We start from the raw sequence: 26436 nt of genomic DNA, 5'->3' as shown, positions 1-26436 counted from the left end.
TCCATTTGGACAGACATGGAGGAGGTACACACCACAGTGTAGAAATACTCTGTTCCAGGTAGAAGTCACATCGCTCCTCCTGGCTGAGCTTTTGAGTTTCTGTTGCGGCTGCGTTGGAGTTGTTAGTTGTCGTAACGCGACGGTTTTGCAGTTGAGGTAGTTTTCAAAAAGGCAGTGAGTTACCTTTAACATTTTTCCATTTCTGTTCTTTGTTTGTTTTGGGGTGTCTGCCAGTCTGAATCTTTTCACATCTGACTCTAATTTCAGCCAATTTGCAGAGTTGGTGATTGTTGGAGACAAACGAGGACAAACGAGGCTGACTGGTGAACCTGATCCTGAAGTGGTTGGACCAGGGGGGGCCGGAGCTGTTCCAGTATGAGTCTTTCCAGGGTCTTCATGATGTGTGTGATGTGTCTGGGGTCGAGGTGTGAGCGAGGTGGGATGTGGGGGGAGGGAGAGAGAGAGTGGGGCGGCGAGTGGCTGCCATACTGCTGACGAGCTTTTGGTTGTTTTACTTGTTGTGCTGCGTATGAAGACACTTTGAGTTGGATTTTAGTTTAGTTTTCACCACAGAAGTCACTCGTATTCTCACCACATTTTTCTACTTTAATATCTGATGTAAAACAAAATGGAACCCAAAATGACGCAGGAGTTGAGACTTCAACTTCATTGATGTGTTGCCCCAGTGCATCCTGGGACGTCATGTAACTTCAGTCACACTCACAACAAGATGGCACTGTTATTCCAGATAATTTAACAGAATTATTTTATCCCGACTGCAGCACGTCAGCCTGAATTATTTAAAGAGACGCTCCCTCGCTGAGCTCCTGAGGAAGATTAGCCTGGACTCACCTGTGCAGGTAAACATCTGCCTCCACACACATTACAAACAGAATGAGCCCATAGGATGAGGGAGAGGTACTTGTACATCTTCAAATTCACTCTTACTACAGGCATTAAAAAGTACCGGTGCTGCGTGTGTACACGATAAATACTTCAGCTAATCGGAACGGTTTTGTCAGAGGAAACGGAAACAAGAAGACGATTTGAAAAGACATCATTTATTTTAAAAAACCCACAACCCTTTGATATAAAAAGTGCATAAAATCACAGTTCTGCTGTTCGTACATCATCCAACAGTCGAGTCGTGTCTACAACAGATGCTGCATGGAAACAAAACAATCAAATTAATGTCACAGGACGTGTGGACTGATATGTTCTCTACTTCCTTCTGGAGGAGGTTGAAAGTTTGTTTGCTGTCCGAGTTGTGGACTTTAGCGTAAAGGTTGGGGTTAAACCTTGAAATCAAACAAATTTCTAGTGTTTGGGACGTATTGAGTGTTCCCAGTGGATTTCTTAGAGCTTTCGATGATTCTCTGTGGCTTTTATTGTTTTTAATCCCTAATAGCTTCTTATGTCAGTGAAGAATAAGCTTAAGAAGTTAAAACTGAAGTTTAAAGCTTAACACGCCGGGGACGTGATGAATAAGTAATGCAAAGGTAAAAGATTCACACCAGCTCATTGAGATTCAGCACCATGCAGTGATGAGGATCATGAGCTCCTCCTCCTCGCTGGCTTTAGGGTGCGTCCTATTTTATTAACTTCATCACATCTCTCAGGGCTGGAGGTCCATCATGGCTGCTTAGAAGCACAGTTTGGGATGATTCCCGACATTCTAAAATGTACACCTGTTATGTGCAATAACATCTCTGAACTCACGCTCATTTCCTGCCCAAAAAGTGTTCAGTGTGATGTTCACAAGGTTTCTCATCACAGCAGTTCATAAGAAGTGCACTGAGGTGTGAGTTCACTGCACAGAGTAAACGCCGCCCTAACTGAGGCGAAGTGCAGGACGCTTACGGTGCACCACGCCGAGGACAGGCAGCACAGTCCACGTCAGGGTCTCAGTTCCCTGAGGTTCAGGCGCTCAGTTCCTGACATCCTGGCAGTAAGAGAGGTCGTGGAGTGGTGGGTCGTCTTCCTGAGCGTCCGCCCATCAGTACTGAGCTCCTGAACACCAACAGAAACTTAAACCCTGAGCGTGGTCACATGGTGGTCCGCAAGCATTCACCCCCCCCCCCCGAGTACAGTACTGGAATGCTTTTGTCACGAGACGTTTAAAAAGACAGAAAAAGTTATATCAGCTGCCAAAACTTAAAGCTCACATGTCTTACAGCTCGGATTCCCTTTTAAAACCTGACATATCTCATATTTCTTTTTTTCTTCGTTACAGTACGCCGCCAGGCTGGAGGACGTTCCTGTCTCCCGGGTTGTTGTGGTCGGGTGGCGGCTGGTCCGTCCCCTGTGAGAAGACGAGGTGAAAGCAGTTTCAGAGGGCAGCTCATGAAATCCCAAAACACTTAAAGCAAACTGTATAATAATCATCAGTCCTCTTCAGGGTCCACCCTGTTCTGGTTTTCATCTGGGAGTCAAAGAGCAAGAATCTCAAACGCGCTCTTCTGTCTCATTTTAGATATCAGTGCAGTAAGGACCTCTCAGGCCCTCAGAGTAACCATGTGACGCCCTGATGTGGGACGCCACCCACAGGTTGGTCCTACAGCTCCTCCACGACCTCCAAGCTCCTCCCAGGTGTAGGAATGTAAGAACGTCTCTGAAGACTGTGAGCTCGGTGAGCTTCACTGGTTAAAGATCTCAGAGATCATCTTCAGGTGAGGCTGAATTCACCCAGTGGAGGCCCTGAGCGTCTCAGGAAGTTTAACAGGCGAATTAATAATAAAAAGGTGAGAAACTTACTGTTCTGTTGCACTTTTTCCAGATCATCCAGATCACAAAAATGCCCAAGAACGTAATGGGACCCAAAATTGAAACAATAATGTCAGGTATATTGGCATCAGGACCTGAAAGAATACGAGAGAGAAGTCATTTATTGATTATATTGATCCATTTGTCCATTTGTTTTCTCGACCAGCTGCAGCCCCTGTGACCCATCAGGCTGGACTCTGGCTGATGGTCTTTGAATCGTCCCTCAACAGGACCACATGTTGCTGTTCGGACCAACTCAGAGACAACCACGGTCCACTTCCTGCTCATCTGGGCCCGCGATAAAGAGGAACGTTCAACTCACCCTTTGGGCTAGATGACTTTGAAGGAGGCGTTATCTTCTTAATCTGGCCAGTACCCGGTGATTGATGCTGAGTGTTGTTGTAGACTGTGAGAAAGAAAAAACAAACATTTTTAAGTTGTTTCTGAGGACATCATAAGGTTCACAGAACCATCATCATGAGGACAAATATTTTGGGACTGTCCCTTTAACGTCAGGTAACTGTGTCCAACAGCGAACAGCTGACGACATCATGAACAGCTGCTGAAGCTGACTGATATGATGAAAAATGTTAGGAGCTTTAGTGGACTTACCTGTGAGGTACACAAAACAGTTGTCTTCCATTTGTCCGACCCTAACGGAGCAGCGGTATCTCCCCTCGTCGGACATCCGCACCGACGTCAGCTTCAGGGAACAGTTCTCTTTGCTCCGCTCACTGAGGAACAGAGTCGTCCTCCCTTCGTACTCTTGCGCTTGGTCTTTATGAGACTCTCTTCCATTTCGAAACAGAGCAACATCCTTGACATCCTTTCTGTCATTCCACACCCACTCCAGCTTGTCCACAGCACGCTGAAGCTTAGTGATGTGGCACTGCAGGATCACGTTCCCGCCGAATGCTGCTTCCACTTGCGTCTCCGGGCATTCAGGCCCAAACTCTGCTCAACACACAAAACAGATTCTGACTGCATCGAGCTTCTCTGTCATGTACAGCCATTACACCACGTCCTAACAAACCGTTTGAATGGCCCGGCAGCTTTATGCTTTAATTGTAAATGTCTCAGTCAGCACAGTCAGCGCTCTGATTTGTGTTGCGAGCCAACGGGTTACTGTGGCAGGTCACTTTGCCATAAGGGCTCAATCCCAAATCATTTGCCAACAGCTGAATGTGACTTCAGTTCTGTTGGTGTCAGTGGATTTGAGTCCAGACAGTAAATGCTGCGCTGCATCTCCATCCAAAAGGCGCCACTGCACGGACTCATAATAAACTCTGTTGGAGCGACGGGGGTCTTTGGGGGGGGTACAGCTGGTCGACAGAACCCGCCATATTTACAGGAACCTGAAGATTAATCTGAGATGAACTGGGTCATAAATCTGTAATAAATGCTGTTTTGATTGGGCACCTATTCAAATTTATAGTTCATGGTGTGCAAGCAGTGGCGGTTCTACACGACCTCCCACGCGTTTTGTCACAAAACAGAGTTGTAGCAAATGGCAAATGTTCATCTTTGAAACTACCGACACGTGAAAATCCCGTTGGCTAATTACAGGACCCGACGTGATGGGAATAAATAATAACTCAACTTGTAACGGTTTTGTTGCGAGACACAACCGTCCGCCCCCGTGAAAGTGAGACGTTTTGAACCGCGTCAGAACGAAAGCGAAAGTAAAATAAAGTGCGAGACTAAACTTTGAACTGACCTCCGTCTTGGTTAAAATCAGTTTTCCCGATCAGCAGAAAGTCCAGCAGGAGCAACAGCCACGTCCACGTCCCAGTCATGTTCCGTCCAGAACATAGACAGATGAGGAAAACCCAAAGACGACCGGCATCCAGAGGGACGAGGACGAGGAACGGGTCTGTCGGTGTTTTCCGGGTTTCACAACAGTGGGCTGAGCCAACAAGACCACTGTGTCTGTTTGGCAGAAACGCAACTCGCAGACGTCACGACGTCACGACGAACTTAAAGTATTCAGTCAGAGCAGGTCGACACCAAAGTGTTTCATTTGAAGAGACAGACAGACAGACAGACAGACAAACAGACAGACAGAGGGTTTTTATGTTGAGGATTGCCCACAGTGACTCCTTCACAATGTTGACTTTGTCCAACCAACAGTCCAAACCTCAACTGTACCACAAAATAAATGAAAACGACTAAAATAATTCAAAGTGAAAGCACTGAGGTATTGTGTGAAAATCACTTTAAAGTTTGTTCTTCTCTTTTCATGGCTTCATCTGCTCGTCTCTTTGGTTTGGGGTTTTGTGTCTTCCTTACAGAATATGTCGATGATTTCCTCTGAAGCCAGGATGTGGGCAGACCTGCTGGTTGAAGATGAACTATAACAAGTCAGTCTGTATCGACGCGGGATGGAGGTCACTTCGCTCTGCCTCATCGTCTGTGAGTTGCCTTTTCATCTCATTCGGTTCACTTTTCTTTGTTCGGTTGTCGCCGACTCCGACTGTGCTCTGTGGCCGTCGGACAGAGTGCAGGTGAGAGAGTTACAGGTGCGAGATGCTCCAGCCCAACTAACCGAAACGTGGAGAAACAGCAGGAAGTGCAGAGTAACGTAGAGTCGGAGCTGGACAGAAATACGCTCAAGTGAGTTACGCAGAACCCGATCGCTTTTGTGGTTCTTCAGATGATTTAACAACATGACTCAGTTCACAGCCGCCATCAACAGATTCCACGTTAGTGAGATCACACCTTGCTGGAGGTGGTCTCGCTGACACACCGCGATCGGGTCTCCACCAGGTTTCAATGCAATCTGCACACCATCCCCAGATGTGCAAGACTCGACCTCGCAGGTTGACTCGACCCCCCTGCGAGCTGAAAGCAGGCGAAGCTGCAAGCGGTAGTTGTAGTTAGTGAGACTTCCTGTTTGTTATCATGAGGACAAAACTCTCAGGGTTCGACGCTTTAAGCTCATGAAGATGAGATGTCGCAGTTGGTGTTTTTCCATTCATGCCTGCCATTTCCTGTTTGAATCACCAACAGCGGCCGCACTGAGCGTCCATCCTGACAAATCTCAGTTCTTCCGCTATGACGACATCCGCGTGACCTGCGCGGCGCCAGCAAACACCAGCGGCTGGACGTTGAGGAAAAACGACTCTGCTGCGGTGGCTGAGCCATGCGAGGGCGACTGCACCCTGGGAGACGTCTACCCGTCCGACAGCGGAGTGTACTGGTGCGAGTCGGCGCAGGACGAGTGCAGCAACGCCGTCAACATCACTGTGGCAGGTACGATACCAAAACGTGCTCACGTTGTGTTTCATGCGAACCTCAGATTCAGGATTGCTTAGCCTCCCTCCACTTTGCTCCTCTGTGTTTCAGTTGGCCCGGTGATCCTCGAGAGCCCCGCACTTCCTGTCACTGAGGGGGACCTGGTGACACTTCGCTGCTCCTACAAGGAGCGATACGAAAAGAATCGAACATCAGACTTCAGTGCTGCCTTCTACAAAGATGGCGTTTTCATCGGCACCCAGCCGGCGGGAAAGATGGTCCTGCCAGCCGCGTCCCAGCGCGACGAAGGCTTCTACACGTGTGAACATCCTGCCAGGGGAAGGTCACCACAGAGCTGGCTGGCCGTGAGAGGTGATATAATGTTACACTGTCTACACAACGCAGCACGAGCGACGGGGAGTCCGCCGTGCTGTTTGGTATCACAAAGGAGCCGCATCCCGACATCACTTCCTGTGTGGAGATGCTGCATTTTCTGCATTCTAGACGATCGACATCCATCACAGAACCTGTTAGAAAGTTCACGATTTTAAGTCGAGTTAAACTTCCATCATCGTAGCTCAGTGTCCTCCATGTTCACGATATTTGCCAAGTTCCAAATAACCAATCCAGCCAATTGGAATGCAGCATTAGATGACCCAAAATCCTCTGACTGAGTTTGTTGTTGGTCTGACACGTGTTGTTGTTGTTGTTGTGCTTTTGGCCTGCTGACAATTCATTGTGATGTTTGGATGAAAACAGAACTTAGCGTGGTTCGAGTTCATCGCTCTGATGGTTGGTCGTCTTCTTCTTCTTCTTCTTCTTCACAGCTCGGCCCATAATCATCATCCCTCCCGTCATGTCTGTGCCCCGGCTGGTGTGCAGCATCCTGCTCTTCGTCCTCTACACCGCCATACTCGGACTGGGTATATATACGTACCGACAGTGGGCCCGAGGGAGGAAGACCTCTGAGAGTCCTGGTAATCATAAAACCTGTTTACCCCGTAATGAGTATGTTTTCCGATTGGCTTCCTCTGGAGGTCAGGGCCACGAGTGTCTGGACTCAAAGACACATGAATCCAGATATCAGTGTTGAACTCTCTGCAATGTAACCAAAGCGGGTTCAACTAAGTCTGACTTCACTGAGCTCAGCACTGCTGATCCTGAGTCACCAGCAATCGCAAAGCTGCTTATCAGCTGGTTCTGTTGAGACGACTGTTTGGCCCGATGGAGGAGGAGCATAAAGACACTGAAGCTGAACTGAAGCCAGACCTGAATCATGCACACTTTACTGTGAAGTCAGTCCTGTGGTCCCAGTCAAGACCTTGTAGGAACGATGAGTCATTTTTTCCAGCATTTTGATTGGTCAGTAGTCTGATACGGTCTTCTGAACTTCAGATTGGCTGCAGGTTGCAGGGGTGAGTCAGTTCAAGGTAGCAGAAAGCAAAGGAAAGGAAGTCAGTCACAGGTGTGACTTTGTGTGCAACACATCCACATTGGTAGAAAACAGGAAGTGAGGTCAAAAAAAGGTCATTTGTTTGATGGTTGTTGAGGCTGCTCGCGTGCTCTGGTCTGACATTCAAACGTCTGTGGTTTTCCTGCAGCTGGAGATGACGTCAAGTGGAGAGCTTCTGATCAAGTGGAGTGAGGAGGAGAAGAAGAAGAAGAAGAGCGCCACCTGATGGCCAACATGAATAGGATGAAGGCAGTGTGGTCTGGCAGTTTGTGTTTGGTTGGCGTTGGAGGTGTGGATGAGTTAAGCTGCTCGTCTTGGGATCAACAAAGTGTTTTGAATCTGAATATGAATGAATTGTGTGCATTTCTTGTTCCTGTGTTTTGGAGAGTTAAAGCGTGAAGGAATATCTTGTGTTGTGATGTTTAGAGCTGATTTTCTTTTCTTTGAAGTCAACCAACAAACTCTACATTTCACAGATGTTGTACCGTCAAACTCGGGAATGTTTTGAGCAGAAATCCATTCAGTCCTCAGTGAACATATTTTGGAAACCGTTTTATCATGTTGGGACTTTTTGGTGACACATTCACAGCACTCATGACGTTTGTTGCCAGTCTCCTTCATTAAGGTGATCGTCTTATTATTATCAATGGCTGCTGTTGCTGCTGGTCGGTGTTGTCTCACGCAGGTGTTATGGTTATGGGTGGGCTGCCGGTAAGCTAAGGGAAGGTTCACCACATGAATGACAGTGTTTGCACACAAACATGACGCACATCATTTGTTGATGATGTACCCTGTTTGTGTTACTGCGTTTACGAGTTCAAGCTGGCCAACAGCAACAGCGCCACCTAGGGTCACACAATTTGGCATTACATCGGCCAGGTTAACATCTGTGATAACCGTTTAACAACTGATTAACCTTGAATTTCCCTGGAGATCAATAAAGTATCTACCTATCTATCTATCTAACACTTCAATGTTGTTGAGACGGGAGTTTTTCCAAACTCTCCAAATTCTGCATAACGACCGGAGTGTCGGTCTTTAAGAGGTTCCATGTTCAGCCTGCGTCACGTGCTCAGCAGGCGGTGAGGGCGGGGTGAGTGTCTAATCAGACACTAATGTTTAGTATCCGAGTTTTGACGTTTGACAACCCTAATTCACAAGACTGTGTGGAATACAAGGTCGTCTGCACTTGGTGTGAATACGTGAGAAATTCGAATCGCTGGCTTGACCGCAGCGCCTGATGTCCTCGCTGCTCCCGCTGACTCTTTGTGTACAATAACACAAAGACGTGGCATTGCATTAAGCAACGTGTTCACACCTGATTTGTTACATCAGTGATGGACGCCGTGAGGAGTGCAGGTTCAAGGTCAAGTGGGTTTTATAGTCGCCTCAGCCATGTGCAAGTACAGAGTGACATGGAATTACGTTTCCCCAGGAACAATTCGGTGCTACATCTGACACTTTAGAAAGACAGTGAGACAGGACAAGACAGAAGCTATGCACAATCTATGATCTAAATATAATAATCTAAATATGCACAAAGACAGGGCAAGACTAATAACAGAGCTGGTTTTTTGTTTTTGTAGATATAGTAAGTTCATAGTTGAAGAGTAGTTGTAGTGTATATAAAAATATAAATAGTGTCAGAATATTTAAATATCAACAGAGATGAATATATACAGAGTATATGCACAATATGTAAAGTATATATAAATATATAAGAAGCAGAAGAGAGAAGGTGCAATTGTGCTTTTAAGGTGCTTAACTTAAATTGCAGGTTAGTATTTCAAACAAAGAGCCACGTAGCCATTTCTGATAATTCACAAACTACTGCAAAATCACGTGCAGCAAATCCTAAAAACATCCCCACAGCCACAGTGTGCAGCTTTTGGTTTCGTTTTCCACAGAAGAGCCACACCTCAGTTTGTACCATAAATGCTGCAAACAGAAACTAAACTGCACAAGTGTTGCACTCCACGTGCGGAGAGCGTCGCGGTAAGTTTTTCCTCCTTACAGTAAGTTATGTTTAACGCTGACAGAGAGAACAAATATGACCACTAAAGATGTGTGTTCAGATACTCTGAGGAGAGATGAATTTCAGCTAAAACATTCTGCTGTTGTGTTCTCCGTAGATGGAGGCAATATTCAACTTGCTCCAGCAGCACAGACTGGAGTCTTACTACGCAAAGTTTCTTCAGCTGGGAGTGAAGGATGAGAGAGATTTCCTCGACGGAGTAACAGATGAGGACTTGAAAAACCTCGGTAAGTGAAAGCAGTTAGTCTGAAGTTTCAGTTCCTCTTTCTGATGTCACTAAACATGAAAGTATTTTATGTTAAAAATAATTGTGATAAAAACAGGGAAACGTTCTTGGTCTTATCTGCATCGGTTTCAGGGTGTACCTGACCTTCTGTCCTCGTTTTGAATGGCGTCAGCACTGCTGGAGCCTCACCCAGTTCTTTTCACAGGTTTGCAGGATCCGCACAGACCACGTTAAAACACACCTATGAAATGTTTTAAGACAAGACATAAATCAAAAACAAGCATCAAGTGCTCAGTCAAAAGCTCAGTCATTTGTCTGTGAATTCTTATGAAGAATGTACTTCATGATCCTGCAAAAAATTACTCCAAATACGTTTCTCACACGTGTGATTTATTTGTTGATGGAACTTTTTACAATTTGCTCAAGATGTTTTAAGTCACGGTCCAGATAGAAAACAAGCCGATTAGGGTCAGATTCTCTCATATGGACATCATGAATAAAGTTTAATCTTTAATCTTATTTCCACACAGGGTTAACACAGGTGGAAAAAAATCGGTTTTCTGGTATGAGAAACACCATTCGCAGACTCAGAGCTCCAGCACACCGAGCTGAAACGTCTGTGAAGAAGTCAATGGAGGCGTTCAGTCTGCAGTACACGTACCCCAAAAGTCCCGGACCAAAATGTATCAACGGTGAGACATTCACACCATTCATACAGTGGGAAAAAAGGCCTTCAGGATACGGCTTTTCAGGACAAAATGTAATCCATGGGATTCACATGGCTATGAGGTGGATTTCCTTTGTGGCAAGCAGCACGAGTTAAAATGGAAAGTTTATGTCCACGGGAAAGTTAAATGTTTTGTCACGTGTTTTTATTACCATATAAGTGACTTTAATTTTGTGATTGTTTCATAAACTGAAGCTGTCCTTTTCCTGACCTTAATGAGACCACTTTTGTTGTGTAAACCTGAACACAGACGGGATTTGAACCCTGGATTCTGGAGTGAAGGTCCTGCCCTCAAAAACATTGAAAATTTGTGTCAAATGAATATTTGACAAACTGCTGTGATATTTTGAGGGCTGGATGTGCATCATATCACGATTTAAGATCATTTTAATTGTGATCAGAACAACAGAAGACTGAAAATTTAGTTGTAGGCCCTGCACTCACGAAAAACTTTGATATGAATTAATAACTCCTAATGATTATAATTACTCACTTTGAATTGTCAGATTTGGATCCAGCACAGAACACAGTTGAGGATCTGATGCTGAGGATCTGTCACAGTGAACGCATTGGTCCGTCCAGAGGTGTTTGTCTGTACGCAGCCGATGGGATGCCTTTGTCTGATGATCCGTTCTTCAACACGTGTGAGTGCATTCTGTGCTCTAAAATAAATAACAAGAAGTCATTATTCTGCACACTGATTATGGGTTATTAGGTCTTCAAACAAATAGTGCAGATTTGCCTTTTGTTGTTTTGGTAACCTGGCAAAGTTTGTACAATTAACTGTTGCACCAAGCTGCACATCAGTGAAGACAAGCATACGTATGAAAATATGAAATATGTTTGTGCTGGTGAAGCCACCATGTGCAGGTTGTGATCAAAACGGAGCCGGCGGCCCACCAAACCCCACAGATCTGCCTCTGGTACACTAAGAAGAACCAGCTAAAAACAACTTATGGACTCCAGCAAATTTAGTCAGGATTGTCTCATTTTTCCACAAACAAAAACTTTGTGGAAGCCCCTTCAGAATGATTTGTAAGAGTGGCTGGTAATGAAAGCAAATTAAACCCAAGCAGAAATCCACCCTGTGACTACAAGCTCAGCAACCTTTTTTTCAGTGTATGTAAAGTTATTTGGATTTTGTTCACCCACAGGGTCTTTGAAAGACAGACATATTAAAAGTGGGGATGTAATCTACGCCATCTTTACGCCAAAGGAAAATCTGATTCAAGCTCCTCCAACGTTGAGCATGGAGATGGCTGAAACAAGCGGAACAGATGCGGTTCGATGCCACATCATGCTGAAGGTGAAGTCTCTTCTTTTCCAACTGCCTGAAGGGTCAGTTTTAAATGTTCAGTGAATAGGATCTTGTTCTGGTCTAGACGCTCCTCAGGTCCTCCCTCTGCTGTGGTGGCGTTGGCTGGCGGCGAGCTGTCCTGCATTATAACTGACCTTGTGTACAGTGGAGGGGTCCTGTGAATCATCTGATAGTTACAGTTTTAGAATGGCAGTGTGTGGATGAAAGTGCTGTTGTCGTCCCCATCACGAACAGAACAGGATGTGAAAAACTGGCTGCTCCTTTATCTCGCCGTCTTTGTGTTGTGGTGTATCAGGAAGGAAAGGAAAGGAAAGGAAAGTGACATATCTTGTCATTGGAGGGAACTCACTCCAATGAAATTTGTTCTCTGCATTTAACCCACCCAAGTGACGTGCACACACACACACAGCAAACCCGGGGCAGTGGGCGACCGCGTGCAGCGCCCGGGGAGCAGTGGGGGTTAGGTACCTTGCTCAAGGGTACCTCAGCCATGGACACCGGGACGGGGAATCGAACCAGCGATCCACCGGTTACGGGTCCGACACCCTAACCGCTGATCCACGACTGCCCCAATCAGTATCAGCGTGGGTGGCTATGAGGTGGCTATGAGGTGACCCGCCATCGGCTCAGGTTTGAGTCTTTACATTTTTCAAACTTTCATCCCCTTTTTGTTCAACATTTGAAACAGGGAGACTTTGAGGTGACGGTGGATTTGGAACGTGACACAGTTGTGAATCTGAAGAACAAGCTGGCGATCGAGAGTGGAATCCCTGGACGTGTTCTTCGCTACAGGCAATTCTGAATTGTTGTGCTGCATGCGTTCAGTGGATGATACGGCTTTGGGGCCTTGTTGGCGAGGGTGATTCTGATGTGTGCGCTAACCATGTTGTCAGGGGCGACCATGGCGGCGGCAACACTTTGGCGAGTTGTGGAATCTCAGATGGGTCGACGGTTAACTTCTCACTGTCATCCTTTCCTGAGGAGGCTCCAGACCACCAAGAGTTCTTCACTGATGACATCAAGCCCTCAGTGCTTCAAACCACCAAAGGAATCAGTGTCTTCTTGTCCTCACTTCAGATCGTTGTAAGCAGCGTCTGTCACTACAAACATGAATTCATTTTCCTTCATCATTATTAAATCGCTCTCGAACTTTTGTTTCGCCGCGTCCTCTCAGCAGAGTCGTGTGCGTCTCTCTCATTTGTCATGAAATTTGCAAAGCAAAATAAAAACTAATGTTCTCTACTGTAGAAAAACACGACTTCAGGAGTTGGATGCAAGAATTTGATTGGCTACATGCGAAAACTGACTGGATGTCACCCTCTGGCCCAAAGTTTGCATCAGTTACTCTGGAAGAACGAGATCCTGTCCAGGAACCAGAAGGTAGTGACCCTGCTGGATTGAGTGTTTGTTTGTTTTTTTACACGCTACTATTTTTAAACTGGAGAAACTAAAGAAAATGTTATTTTCCTCTCCAGATAACACAAGAATGTTTTTTTCCCCCATAGATCGCAGTATATGAAGGCCTGTACCTGCTCTTTAGACAGCTTTTGCCACAGCTCGGATCAAAACGAGGCGACAAGATCATCGAGGACGATGAGGTGTTTGAGTATTCAACATACTGCTGGGCGTATCTCATGTCAGAGGCAAAGGTATTTCCACATTACGGTTCTGTGAATGCTAACATCATTTACAACGACAGGAGAGCCCTCAGTGTGTGGATGAACATGTTAGCTGGCAGCTGTTGGTTGATCTGAATGTGCAGCAGCTGAATGTGGTCTTGACTGCACACCCTTTCACGCCGCCTCGCATTACTTTGACAGAACGAGACGTCAGAACATGAGAACTACGCACCGTTTTGTCTGACGTCTGAGGAAGGCAGCCGCTTCTGTGATCCAGTCAATGTACCTGGAGTGCCAGGTGTCTTTGAAAGAGCAGTTGTACTTCAGAAAATCAAAGGTGAAAGTAAATGAAACTACAGTAAACAAAGCAAACCCGCCAGCATGTATGCATTTTGCAGAATGAATTTCTGTATTTTGTGTGGTGTTCAGGTTTGAGTTGGTTATTACAAAACCATGTGACTCTACAAGTTTGTTGCACTGGTCCATGAATTGATACCACAGCAGGCACTGCTGAGTAAAGGGCACACAAGTTGAGCAGTTTCCAGACAGCAAATGAAGGATGGATGAGGAACTAACTGCTATTTACTATATGATTTCAGCAGCAGCTGATGCCAAGTTAATTATGAGCCAATTAAAAACCAGATGAGGAATGAATCAGGGTTGACTTGATAATTGATGACTTATTATGAAGTACTTCTCTCAGTTGTTCCTAATTAACTCTGAACCAACCTGCTGGTACAAAACCAGCAGCGACTGATTCACTCAAAATAAGAGTGACCATGTTGACAGTGAAGAGAATCTGAGACGGTTGCACAGGTGGGACTTAGCGAAGGGAAAATTTGAGATATTTTTCCTTCCTGTCCATGTTGTTGATCAGTGACTGATTATGTGCATTTATGGACGTTATGGTTTGACTTTCTCTTTTCCCTCACCAAGATGGTGAGAAGATTCCAAACTGCACTGAAGAAGTTTTGCAAGAGACGTCACTCACCAGAGCCGCTGACATCGAAAAGATTTTGCTCAGCATTCATCCGTCAATTAAAACATATCACCTTTGGATTTCTGTTGACAGCGTGACTGGCCAGAAGTACGTATGTATGATCAGATTTCATGTTTGAGGTGATGAAATCAGCAATGAATGAATGCAGTGCACTGACTGTACGCTTAGATCCAGTACCATGTTTAGATATCGTCGTTCCTGTCACTTTCCCGTCAGTTTCCCGTCAGTTGTCCAGACTGATCAGTATTTGGTTTTAGTAGTTCTTTGAGCAGGTGTAGTAAACCCGTACAAGATGTTCAGATGTAAGAACACGCTGTGTTGTATGAACTCACCTGAACTTGTCTGTCTCACCTTGTGTTAATGATAAAGTGATACACTTCTCACAGCATTCAAAGTAACCACATTAATAACTCATATAATTCAATTGCAGCTTTTGCATAAATACAGAGAAGACCTTGGGAGACATGGCGAAACAAACCGACGCTTACCCCGCCCTCAGAGTGACTCCACCACTGCTGCTGAAGGACCTCGGATTGGATGACTTACGCCTTGTTTACCTGAGCGAAGGTACTGCACGAACCTGAACACCTGATTTCGTGAAACTGATGGTGATTTCATTTAAGGACGAGACGATCTTGGACAGGAAGACGTAGAACACACAGTGCAGTGGCTGCTTAAACTGAGTCAATCAGGCTTTTTGCCAGGTTGTCAGGTTATGAAGACTATTGCACATTCACACACATTACATCAGACATTTAAAAAGTATATTCAGGTGTGAACTTTGTTGCTGCAGCTGCAGTCACTGTCCCCACATGGAGGTCCATTGTTCACAGGAAACACCTTCACCTCGAAAACGGTCACTTTAGACATCCAGTGAACTCACATTCAAACAAATAATTGGCCTGAGTATCCATATAGTGAAGAGAGTAAGATAAAATATATATATATATTTACATTTTGAACAAAAAAAAGCACACACAGTATGAATCTGACAGTTCAAAACAAAGTGTGAAGATTTGTTGGAATGATTAAATGAGAAGCAGAGAGAACAAAAATGTATTTGTGATACCAGTAAAACATTAAAGATTCATTTCTCAACAAATAACACTTCAAAACATGTACAGACATATAAATAACTGGTCAGGTGCTTCACCTCATCTTCAACAAATACCTTTTCAAGAGGCTTTGAAAACAGTCAGGAGTCAAGATGATGGATGAGTTTTGCAACTCAAAACAAAACCAAACAGGAAGTGTTGCTACAGAATTGTTCTTCTCTCGATTTTAATGTTGCTTTTGTGCTGATTAATGTCGCTTTACATTTTTTCTTTTTCTTTGGGCAGACAATCTTGGTGTCTACACGACGAAAGATAAGTTATGCCCTGCAAAGATCAAGGTGTATGATTGTCTGGCTGGCAAAATCAAAACTATAGATGTGGACATGTTGGCAGCCAGGTGAGTGCCTCACCTTTCCTCTGGGTAGGATTTTAAAAATGCCAGTTATGGCTTTTACGGTTTGTTCATATCCACGACTATAATACTGTGGCTCCCAGTGGCGGGCCGTCAGGACCAGCAAGGCCTTCTCTGCTGGCCTAAACACTATGAGAAGCACTGACCTACATTTACAACCTAAATCCTATGATAATCCATGAAATTGTATTAATTTATTCCCAACAGTTCATTCTCTTCACTTCATAGCATGTCTCTGGGCTGCACTGCTTCCAGTATGTGTATGTGGATGTTTGATTTTTGTCCAATCAGATTTCAGCCTCTATGTGTTGCCATGTCAGTCTAATCTGCCCAGGGCCTTCAGAATCAGTAGTGCTGGCCCACGCAATTTAGACTATATTAGCCATTGACTGTTTCTTTAACCAATCAGATTTCAGAATCCTTGCTGTGAGCATTCCTCCGTCCTCTGATTGGTCGGTCAGCGCAAAAGTCACAGTCAAGTGCGACTAGCAGTTCTGAACTGCTCCGGATGATGTACATGGCTCAGTTGTGGTTGTAGTGTAGAGGTTTGGAGTTGTCTTAACTGTGTTTCTTGTTGTATTAATAATGTAAATTATCCTCAACACGTGAAATTCCTCTCTCTCTAATGCCACGCCTTGTCATATTGTGTTTTTGGATAGTATCAGTGTTTTTTTTTATAATTGCGACGTGATAGTGGTTGTGTTAAGAGGTGGACTAAGTCAGGTATGTCCCCACTGAAGGCCCAGGTACCAAATGCACGGCCCGCCACTGGTGGTTCTGAATGCGTTTCAGACATTCATTAAGATTAACAGAGCAAATAAAATACCACAAAGAGATAGCTAGATAGATAGATATACTTTATTGATCCTGGGTTGGGAAATTGCAGAGCAGTAATACACCAAAATATAATATATAAAACACAATGAGAGCTGCAGCTGCAGGCTGCCATCAGGGACAGCGTCATCCTGAAAACGTTGTGTTCAAGATAGTGTTATCTTGCATCTTAAGACATAACTTTAACACAACTCCTCACTTTTTTTGCAGAACTGGTGACCACAGGGATGACGATTCATTTGTCACAACCAGGACTCCCAAAGAAGCTATAATGGTACTGTTGATCCTCTACTACATCAAATGTTATCTCAGTAAAGCTTCCAGGTGTTTCTGAGGTGGTGGTGAGGTGAAGCGACGCAGCCTGTTCCACCAGTTTCACTGGACTGGCACTGAGCTGGTGCCATGCAGAGCAGAGGGAGCAGTCGGAACAGTTTGGTTAACTATTGCTAAATCTGGATTGGCAGACGCTAATCGGAGATGCTGGAGGCAAAGTGAACATTCCTTCACGATCAGCCTCTTTTTGTATGAGGAAGTAAATAAAATAAACAACTCAATCATTTCTTGACTTTCGTCAGGTGCTGATAGATACAAGCTCATCCATGGCGGAGAAGTGCTACGGAAATGTGGAAATACAGAAAATCCATGCTGTTAAAGAGCTTTTTGACAACTTTGCCAACCGGACTATGGCTTATGATTTTCATCATGTCATCGGCCTTGTGAAGTTTGACTCCACAGTGGAAACTCTCCACACGTTCACAGAAACACTCGAAAAGTTCAAGGTAAACACGATATGGTACACGTCTTCGAAAACTCTGAAACACTGAACGAAACAGATCCTCATTCAGCTCTGTACATCTGACATACAGGACTCCATGGTTGTATGGTTGCAGTGTACATTTCAGTGAGCACCATGACAGTCTCAGCCCACGAGAAAGCACATCAGGCACACAACACTCTGTGCCGGCCCCCGGGGGGAAGTGCTCAAGAGCTTAGGGACACCCAAAGATGTACACTACTGCATATTATGGCTTATAGCATGGGCCCCTCAGCTGTGATACAATTGGCTAAATAAACCTGAACAGACATGTTTGTTTTTCATTTTTCTAGGAACATGTGCACACTCTTAAGGCAAGTGGAAGAACCAAGCTGTATGATGCCTTACAGCATGGAATGCTTGAGTTGGAAAAAGTCAAAAAGTTTCCTGACTGTAAACGTCGCATTCTCTGTCTCACAGATGGAAATGATGTTGGGTAATTCTCTTTCCTTGATACTAGTTTTCTGTTTCAAATGATACCATTGCTAAGATAAAGTAGCTTGGTGACTGTAATGTATCAGATACTGTAAATGTTCTAAAACCATGACAGTTTCTGCATTTTGGCGAGACCAAGAAGAGGAAGGTTAAGAACAGGTTTTAAGGTTCAGGCCAGAATTTTGGTCTTCACCCAAAAGAATTTGAAAATGTCCTATCTGGAACCAAACTATACCATCTGTTACTTAGAAGTAGGACACAACCCATTCAGAACCAGGGAATGTTGCATCAAAACCATTGTTAAGGTAGCATTTTTTCACAATGCAGCTTAAATTGTCAGAACGGTGGTCCTCAGGTCTTCAGAGCTCTGATCAAGCATCTACTATTACACATAATCTTTGCCTGTTATATGATATGATATTCTTGAGAACATATTCTTTGTGCATAGATCTTCAAACAAGCCAGAAGTTGTCACTGCCAACCTGATAAAATCAAACATCATCGTGGATTCGGTTATTCTTGGAAATGCAGAGATCAGTCCTCGCCAGGGCAATACTTCTCATATTCTGCATGGAATCAGCCTCGCAACAGGTACAGTTTGAAGTCCTCAAAGGATCAATAAAACCAAAAGACCAATATAAATTCAGGCTCTGTAGTGCTGCAACAGATGATAGGGCATTTTCATACATGTGCTACAGCCTTGAGCACTCATTGACCCCCCCCGATTGTCAAATCATTCAGACTGTGATGGAAATGAGAACCTGCATGCCAAGTTGGTACTTCTATCAGTTTTGTTAGAAAATGCTGTCATTATTGGAAGATGAACAGTTAGTTTCCATTGCATCAATTAATGCCATTAATGTTGAGCTAAGTAAGTAGAGAAAGTGGTTTCACAGTGACATGAACAAGTACCGTAAAGTGGTTTTAATAATGACTGAGTGGTAAATTACTTGTCGTTTGAATCTCTGTTACTTTCAGGGGGCTGCTGTTTCAAACCAGAGACAAGCAAAGATGGTCTGAAGCTGTTTGAGAACGAGACTGTTCTCTCTTTAGAGATGAGGAAACCCAGGAACAAGTCTGACCCAGCGTCCATCACTCCGGTCAGAACACCAGTTGAGAATTTGGCACCACCGTTAATCAGTTCAAAACACGCATGGACTTTGCACATGATGTACTCACTCATTTCTGACTGGTATTTTTCAGAGTTATCTAAGACAGCTCTCTGCTCCTCATGAGTATGATGCCCTTCCAGAGGCCATCTTGCCGAGCCAGATGAACGCTAAAGTGACGGTGACAGAGAGGTATGTTCTACGTGGAACACGCTGAGGGTCTCTTTTCTCATGATGTTACCTGAGCTTTGGAGGTCAAAGTCCTGTGAACCCACTCCAGGAATTAAAAACTCATTAAATTGTACTTATCAGACGGCAAATTGATTGTTGAGATGCTAATCTTTCAACCCAGTGCTCTGAAAAAGAAGATCCAGGATGGCAAAGTTGGGCGGTTAATGGAGAAGGACAAACGAATCCTGGAGGAGCTGAGGAGTCTGCATTGTAGTCCACATCCCTACTTCAGTATCTTTCCATCAGAGTCTGACTTCAGTAAGTAGCTGTTCTGTCTTGAAAAATCACTTTTTTTAATTTAGACTGGATTTTTATTCTAAACATCAACACTGAATAGTCTCTTGTTTGTGTGACTTAGCATGATGAAGACTCCATATCGTGGAGCACACGTTTTCAGGTTTTCATGTTCGGTTTTCTGTCACGATGGATAATCCAGAGACACGTTGGATGTCAAAGTCAAAGTCAAAGTCAAAAGATGAAAAGCAAACCTCATCTTTAAAACTCTTTTGTAAACCTTTTAGCGTTCTGGAAGATTCTGATGGAAGGACCTCCCGACACGCCTTACGAGAAAGGAGTCTTTGAGTTGTTCTGCCAGTTCGGTCCCGACTACCCGGTGAAGCCTCCTCTTGTTCGCTTTGTCACACCTGTATCCTGCCCATTTGTCGTTCACACCAAGGCGCTCGTTTAGTCTTGACTTGTCAAGATATATTTTTTATTTCCATTTTTTATTGTTTGTACCAAAGAACAACTTTAATGTGTCTGTAACTTTAACTCAGGACGAGTTTTCGTCGTCTTTTTGTTTCTTTTCTTCCAAAGTGTTTAAGTCTTCAGACAACTAAAACTATCTGAATTTGAATAACTGTAAACAACATGTACTTTACTTGCAGTGTCATTTTCTTAACATGAACAAAGGTGTACCACTGTAATATTAACAGTGTGGGACGCATCTGCCACAACATCTTTGACCGGAACTACAACGCCCAGATCACCATGAGAGAGATCCTCAATGCTGTTTATGGACTGCTCATCATCCCTGAGCCTGAAGATCCACTGGACAGGTTTGATATAGTAAATACACACTGGAGACACAACGACAGGAAGTGTTTCCAGGGGAAATGACCATGGCTGGGACACGACCATCATGTCGCCAAAAAACCAAACGTACCTGTTAGCTCACTTATGGATGTTTGTGCTGGCAGCAGCTGAGTCCCAGCTGAGTCCCAGCTGTGTCCAGGTGTCTTCATTACTTTTTGGTCTCCTAGAAACATTTTCAGCTGTTGTCTGCACTACTTTCTACTGCACTACATGCTTATGATACCTCTTTGTGCTTTGGTAAACAGTTAAAAAATGAAATGTGATTTTTGTGAAAGCATTCTGGCTGAGGAATTCCTGTCCAGCCGCGAGACGTATGAACAGGAGGCCAAAAAACACACAGAGAAAAGTGCAGCACAGTCCCGGGACGATATGGAGAAGGTGAGTGAGCAGAGGTGAAAGGTTATATCATGGAAAAGCAAAGGAAGAGGATCACTTGATAATATAAAGCAAGCCGAAACATCAGAGTTGCAATAATCTAAATAAAATGACTGATACAAGAACACTTGATAGTATAAGGCCATGCAGTGCCATTGTCATGCACTAAATGCTATCTTTGAGGAGAATAAAATCATCTTTATATGCAGAAGATGCTTTCAGAGAAAAGAATTACAGCAAATAAGGTCCTGATACTGCATGAACCAGGATAAGAAAGCTAACAGCCGATGTGAACGGGTTATAGGTAATGTGTCAGACACTCTTACATCGCTTCGACATGTTGATGTTTGCTGTCTTTGCTCCTGATTTGAAAGGCTCTGGTGGATTCTGGGAAACAGTTTGTACCCACACATCTGATCTGTCCGCTCACCAACAAGATGTTCGTCGATCCGGTGGAAACAAAGTACGGCAGAGTGTACGAACGAAAGGCCGTTGAGAAACACCTCAAACTGTGAGTCTGCTTCTTTTTGTGCTCACTCCTGCAACACAGCTCACAGTATAACAGGTAGTGCGGTTTGCCCGAAGCTTTTTGCTGTGGGAGCCTTAAAACTTCAGAAGTTTAGAAGTTAGCTTCCTGGAGATGAGGGATTCACAGTGTGAAGGGTGATGTCCTGTGTTGTTGGAGTTTGTCCCCTCAGCACATACTGGAAACTTGAGCTTGATTAGTAATTAATCACAAATATAAAATATTTGTAATTAATTGAAACCCCCTGACAACACACAAGTGATTTAGGTGTTTAATGGGGTGAATAAATCATTTTCTAATTTTATTTGTAATTAACTTGTTTTCACTTTGACATTAAAAAGTCTTTTTCTGTTGATCAAAGCCAAAATAAATCTGACAATGAAACATGAGCACTTCCTGTTGGCAAAGTACTTACTTTATGAGCGTCAGCCTCAAGCACCATAAAAACAAGGTTGAAGGTTGGAATCTGTCAAGCTTGCTTGTATTTCCTGCTAACTGAAAACTGCTTTACAGAAACAAACGTGATCCAAAGGGCGGCCCGGACGAGCTGCTCTGCGAAGCTGATCTTAAACCAGCCAATGAAATGAAGAAAATGGTGATGGATTACCGTTCAAAACAAATTCAAGACAAGTGAAAAAGAGGAGTCCCTCTCTACAGCCAGTGTTTGGTTTGTCCATTCCGGGCTACTGTAGAAACATGTGCAACATGGCGGACTCCGTGGGAGAAGACCCACTGCCTCTGGAGATACAAAAGGCTCATTCTTAAGCCATGAAAACACAATGATTCTGAGTTTCAGGTGACCATAAATCCTGCACACGTTGGTTATAACTCACAGGACTTTAACTGTCCAATCACATTCTTTCTTTCATTTAAATGGACGACATGGAGCACCGACTGGCAAAGTGGACTAAACTTGAAGGTTCAAGTCCACTTTCCAAAAATACCAAATGAGCCACAACATTTCAGAAGTGAAAAAAAGTTGTTTTAATCACAAATCAGCAATGAAACGTTTTCTGATGCAGTCAGAAAACATCAGTAAACAGCAATCAACAGAAAAAGTAATAAACAAGTTTGTATTTTTATGGCAGAAATAAAGAGCTGAGTTACGCTAAAGTTCAATGTGGTACGTGTTTCTGTGACATATGATAAGTAAAACACTGATCGATTCGTTAATCTGAACGGAAATCCAACATGATGATTAATTGTTCAGGTTTTATTGTGGATTATTGTGATTGTTGCCTCAGGTTAAAACAAAAACCTGCTGAAAACCTGAGAATTTCCCCACTGCAGTACAAATAAAGGAATATTATTATATCTTATATATCTTAAAACACAAGGAAAACACTTTTATTTTTACTTTCATATTTTTATTAGAGCTTTAAAATGACGGTTCATCTTCCGCCTCTTGAGGTTTCACAGCTTACAAACAACTGCTTATGACTTAAAGTATGAGACCAACCCAATATTTATTAAAAATAAAGCACCTGCAAAGCAGCACATCACAACACAAAGTGAAACAAACAAATTAAAGAGAGGAAATACAAGAACCTTCAACATACTGAGTGTGGCAGAGCAGAGGAACTGGCTCATCATCTCATGTCACATTGTTGGAGATTTTCATGGAAAACTTTAGAGTTAATACGAGTGTGGATATGAAGCAGGTGTTTTACAGGAAGCACCTCATACAAAGTGACGTTTGGCTGGAATAAAAACGTTTTCCTGTAGTGTTAGCCGATTGGAGAATCAGCCACTTGTGTCGCGGCTGCTGTCGTCGTTTCCCAGGCGGTTGAGAGGGGTCGCCTCACATCCTGCACTCGTACCTGCACAACACAAACCAAGCCGTTAGTCAGCTTCTTCCTGCAGAGCTCCTGAGAAGTCAGAGGATGTCGAATCCTCGCTGAGGAGAGACACTGAGGCAGCCAATGAGAAGCCAGCGCCGCTAACCGAGAGCCCCATGAGGCTAGCTGGGTTAGCTCCTGACTTAGCGCGTCTTTTTCATCTAGTCTTTCAATTAGTCTAATTTTGTGTTATTAATATTGTTATTGTTGCTGCACGAACACCAAACATGTTGAGTCACAGATCCTTTTTACTCGCCGTCATCATTTTTCCGCTGTGGATCTGGTCGCTCTTGCCGCTCTGTGTCATGGTAAATGGAAATTTGTTCAAATAGTTTTACAGATAAATAATTCCAAAAGTGTGCAATACGGTGCAGACAGCAGGCAGATACACAGTGAGTCTGTGGGTTAAAGGACAAGTTCAGAAGTTTTCTAGTCCGTCTTCAAACAGACGAAGGTAAACCTGTCACACTGTGGGCTGCTGGTTCAAGACGGACTTAAAAGGTGTGAACCTCCTTTGAGATGAGCAAAATGAAGGCAGGAGAAACTTGTGACTCACCACAGTTTCTACGTCTCCACCAAATACAGTAAGCAGTTATGATTCCAATGATGATTGCTATGATTCCAACGCTGACTCCAGTGGTCACAGCAGTAGAATTCCCAGTGTTTTTATCATTACTGTTTGTGTCTGTTGACAGAACAGAAAAAGAGGTCAGGATTTGCTCTTCGCGGTGGGCTGAAGGTAACATCCATCCAGCTGAAGTCAGTGTGGATCATCATTAACCCAGAAACAGAGAACAATCAGCTCTTCACAGGAAACACGTTTCATGGCAGACGCATTAGCAAACAGTCAAGTGACAAGTGTTCACTCACCTCTTGGTGTTTTGTTGGAGTTTTCAGACGCTTCTTTTGGGTCAACTGTTCAAAAAAGAAGAATTTCCGAATTTTACTGCAAGCTTTTATCATTTTGATGAGGATTTTTTACATTTTAAAAAAATAAGAAAACTTGTTTTACTGTTATTAACATACAGTCAGAAAATGAAAAAATAGCTAACATAGACAACAATACAGCAGAATTATATAAACGTGTACATTATATACATAAACAGACATTATCTAGCAGAGACAGATACTAAATCTAAATAACTGCTAATTATTAACTTGTGTCTTTCTCTTTAATCTGTGTGCATGTTTGCTCTGTAAATTAACAGCAACTTGTTATAAAAAGGTTGAACTAATTTGCAGTATTTTTGCAGTGTTTTCACCAACATGTCAGTGATAGCAGCAGTGAAAGTATGAGACACACAGAACTGCTTACCAATTCTGAGCTTAGTACTGCAGGATGGTTGGTTTTCTCCTATGCGAACATGGCAGCTGTATGTTCCACTGTCATCTGTGGTCAGTTTACTGATTCTCACTGAGAGTCTCCCTTCAGACAGATTCAAGTTGCTGCCAACAAACACTCTGCCCATGAACTGATCATGCTGATCACGAGGAGAAAAACGTCGACTTCTGTAAACAAGGACACGTTTTGAACCATTGAATTCCCATTCATGTGTCCTGATTCTCACGTCCTGTGGAGGCTCGAGACTGCAGGTTAAAGTGACATCCTGTCCCAGGTCTCCCCACACCTCCTTTGGGCAGTCTAAGTGAGCCTGCACATCTGAAACACATGAGATAAAGTCGTTATTGTGGCCTAAGCTGGCTTGGGGGCAGCCGTGGCCTAGAGGTTGGAGAAGTGGCTTGTGATTAGAGGGTCACCGGTTTGATTCCCCCACCGGATGGGTTTGAAAAATTTGGGTGTGGTGGAGTGATAATGTCCCCCCCCTCTCCATTAGCCGACTGATGTGCCCTTGAGCAAGGCACTTAACCCCCCAATATGCTCCCCGGGCGCTTGATGCTGCCCACTGCTCCTGTGTGTGTTTCACTGTGTGTAATTTGCCGGGTGTTGCATGTGTGTGTGTTCAATTCAGGATGGGTCAAATGCAGAAGACGAATTCAGTGTGTGTATGTAAAAATATATATACTGTCAATAAAGCTGATTCTTCTTCTTCTTCTTTTTGGCGGCTTGGGTGTGCTCCCGAATGGGACCAGCAGAGGGCGCTGTTGAAATGTTCTGCTTTGACCTGAGTTCTTCTTGGGTTAAATGAAAGTACACGTTTGGGGCTGAGTTGAGACTGTTTCGCTCCTTGTTTCAAGTAATAAACGCCACAGTTATGAGCTAAAACACAACCAGGCTCAACACATCTTTTACTGCACTAATCAAAGCGAGAGTATAAACCGAAAAAAACCCTCCAAAGTTCCACATTAAGACACCAAGAACTCAATGAGAAACGCATCAGAATGGAGGTTGGAAGATCTCCATTGGCGAGTCTGTTGTGGACAGTCAGAAACCTCCTCAGTGACAGGATGCCTATGAAAACCACCTCACCTGAAGGCCAGCACTTTGTGTTGGTCCCGTGAAGGTGAGACGCTTTGAGCTGCACGTCAGAATGAAAGCAAAAGTAAAATAAAGTGTGAGACTAAACTTTGAACTGACCTCCGTCTTGGTTAAAATCAGTTTTCCCAATCAGCAGAAAGTCCAGCAGGAGCAACAGCCACGTCCGGGCCCCAGTCATGTTCCGTCCAGAACATAGACAGATGAGGAAAACCCAAAGACGACCGGCATCCAGAGGGACGAGGACGAGGAACGGGTCTGTCGGGGTTTTCCGGGTTTCACAACAGTGAGCAAACAAGCCTACTGTACCTGTTTGACAGAAACGCGACTCGCAGACGTCACGACGTCACGGGGATTTTGGTGTTCATGATGTTAAAGGTAAAAAACAAAAAGAACTGTATGTCATAAACTTAATAATTATATTTGGTAAATATCACATACACAAAGCCAAATTTAGTCACTCAAACCCCTATTTTATTGCATTTGTAAAGGAAACAGAACAGTATATGGAAAATATCTGTGATTCTAACAATAAGAAAGCTATGAAAACATATCACTTGTGCTCTACATTTTCTGCATTTTTCCAAGTAGCCTACCGTCTGGCTGACGTTCTGTTGTTTGTATGAATGTACATTATAATAACTGCTTTGTATAAACAATATATATATATAATAAAACAATATATTATATATATATAATATATAAAACAATATATATATCTGAGCCGCTACATGATTTTCTATTATGTGTGATATCACTGTGTGGGGAATCGGCAAATTGGCGCCCCCTGCAGACTCACCTGCTTGTTGAGAAGGTGCCGTACACTGAAGCTGTGTGGGAGGCGGGAAAAGGGGGAGAGGGGCGGGGACACCTGAATGGGCGGGGGGGGGATCCACTGTGTAA

The 26436-nt window shown here is 43.9% G+C and overlaps 3 protein-coding genes and 1 long non-coding RNA gene across 8 annotated transcripts; 3 read left to right on the top strand and 1 right to left on the bottom strand.

Annotated features, from left to right (window-relative positions):
• The first annotated feature begins 62 nt into the window (after positions 1-62).
• On the top strand, positions 63-3382 carry LOC124054339. 2 transcript variants are annotated; one of them, XR_006842352.1, is made up of 7 exons: positions 63-174; positions 268-373; positions 783-860; positions 2234-2317; positions 2474-2669; positions 2777-2840; positions 2930-3382. It is a non-coding gene; the product is annotated as an uncharacterized LOC124054339 (long non-coding RNA). The 2 variants fall into 2 exon arrangements; XR_006842353.1 differs by having other exon boundaries at positions 268-436.
• Positions 1042-26111, bottom strand: LOC124054327 (myelin-oligodendrocyte glycoprotein-like). Of its 3 annotated transcripts, none has more exons than XM_046380199.1 (5): positions 25636-26111; positions 3376-3717; positions 3086-3169; positions 2755-2858; positions 1042-2302 (listed from the first exon to the last, which is right to left on the bottom strand). In XM_046380199.1, exons 1-5 carry the CDS (start codon positions 25712-25714, stop codon positions 2228-2230), a joined length of 684 nt encoding a protein of 227 aa, XP_046236155.1. In that variant the 5' UTR covers positions 25715-26111; the 3' UTR covers positions 1042-2227. The 3 variants fall into 3 exon arrangements, with proteins under 3 accessions (XP_046236155.1, XP_046236154.1, XP_046236157.1); XM_046380198.1 differs by lacking the exon at positions 25636-26111 and adding an exon at positions 4481-4695; XM_046380201.1 differs by lacking the exons at positions 1042-2302; positions 2755-2858; positions 3086-3169; positions 3376-3717 and adding exons at positions 22709-23081; positions 23656-23784; positions 23970-24014; positions 24415-24759 and having other exon boundaries at positions 25636-25840.
• On the top strand, positions 5055-8407 carry LOC124054323 (Fc receptor-like protein 5). The gene is made up of 5 exons (XM_046380195.1): positions 5055-5175; positions 5773-6015; positions 6109-6369; positions 6825-6974; positions 7599-8407. Exons 1-5 carry the CDS (start codon positions 5145-5147, stop codon positions 7640-7642), a joined length of 729 nt encoding a protein of 242 aa, XP_046236151.1. The 5' UTR covers positions 5055-5144; the 3' UTR covers positions 7643-8407.
• Positions 9354-22374, top strand: LOC124054273. 2 transcript variants are annotated; one of them, XM_046380052.1, is made up of 25 exons: positions 9354-9445; positions 9583-9712; positions 10242-10403; positions 10945-11082; positions 11593-11744; positions 12445-12548; positions 12650-12839; positions 13005-13136; positions 13262-13405; positions 13577-13712; positions 14312-14462; positions 14806-14942; positions 15716-15827; positions 16887-16950; positions 17252-17455; positions 17784-17926; positions 18374-18516; positions 18904-19025; positions 19129-19226; positions 19387-19523; positions 19787-19911; positions 20178-20323; positions 20636-20738; positions 21110-21246; positions 21775-22374. In XM_046380052.1, the coding sequence occupies exons 1-25, from the start codon at positions 9386-9388 to the stop codon at positions 21893-21895; spliced, it is 3291 nt and encodes a 1096-aa protein (XP_046236008.1). In that variant the 5' UTR covers positions 9354-9385; the 3' UTR covers positions 21896-22374. The 2 variants fall into 2 exon arrangements, with proteins under 2 accessions (XP_046236008.1, XP_046236009.1); XM_046380053.1 differs by lacking the exon at positions 9354-9445 and adding an exon at positions 9844-9916.
• Positions 26112-26436: the final 325 nt, after the last annotated feature.

This window comes from Scatophagus argus, chromosome 23 (genome assembly GCF_020382885.2).
Source record: "Scatophagus argus isolate fScaArg1 chromosome 23, fScaArg1.pri, whole genome shotgun sequence".
NCBI lineage: Eukaryota > Metazoa > Chordata > Actinopteri > Scatophagidae > Scatophagus > Scatophagus argus.
Note: the sequence above shows the minus strand (reverse complement) of the source record. Positions and strands in the feature narration are given on the sequence as shown.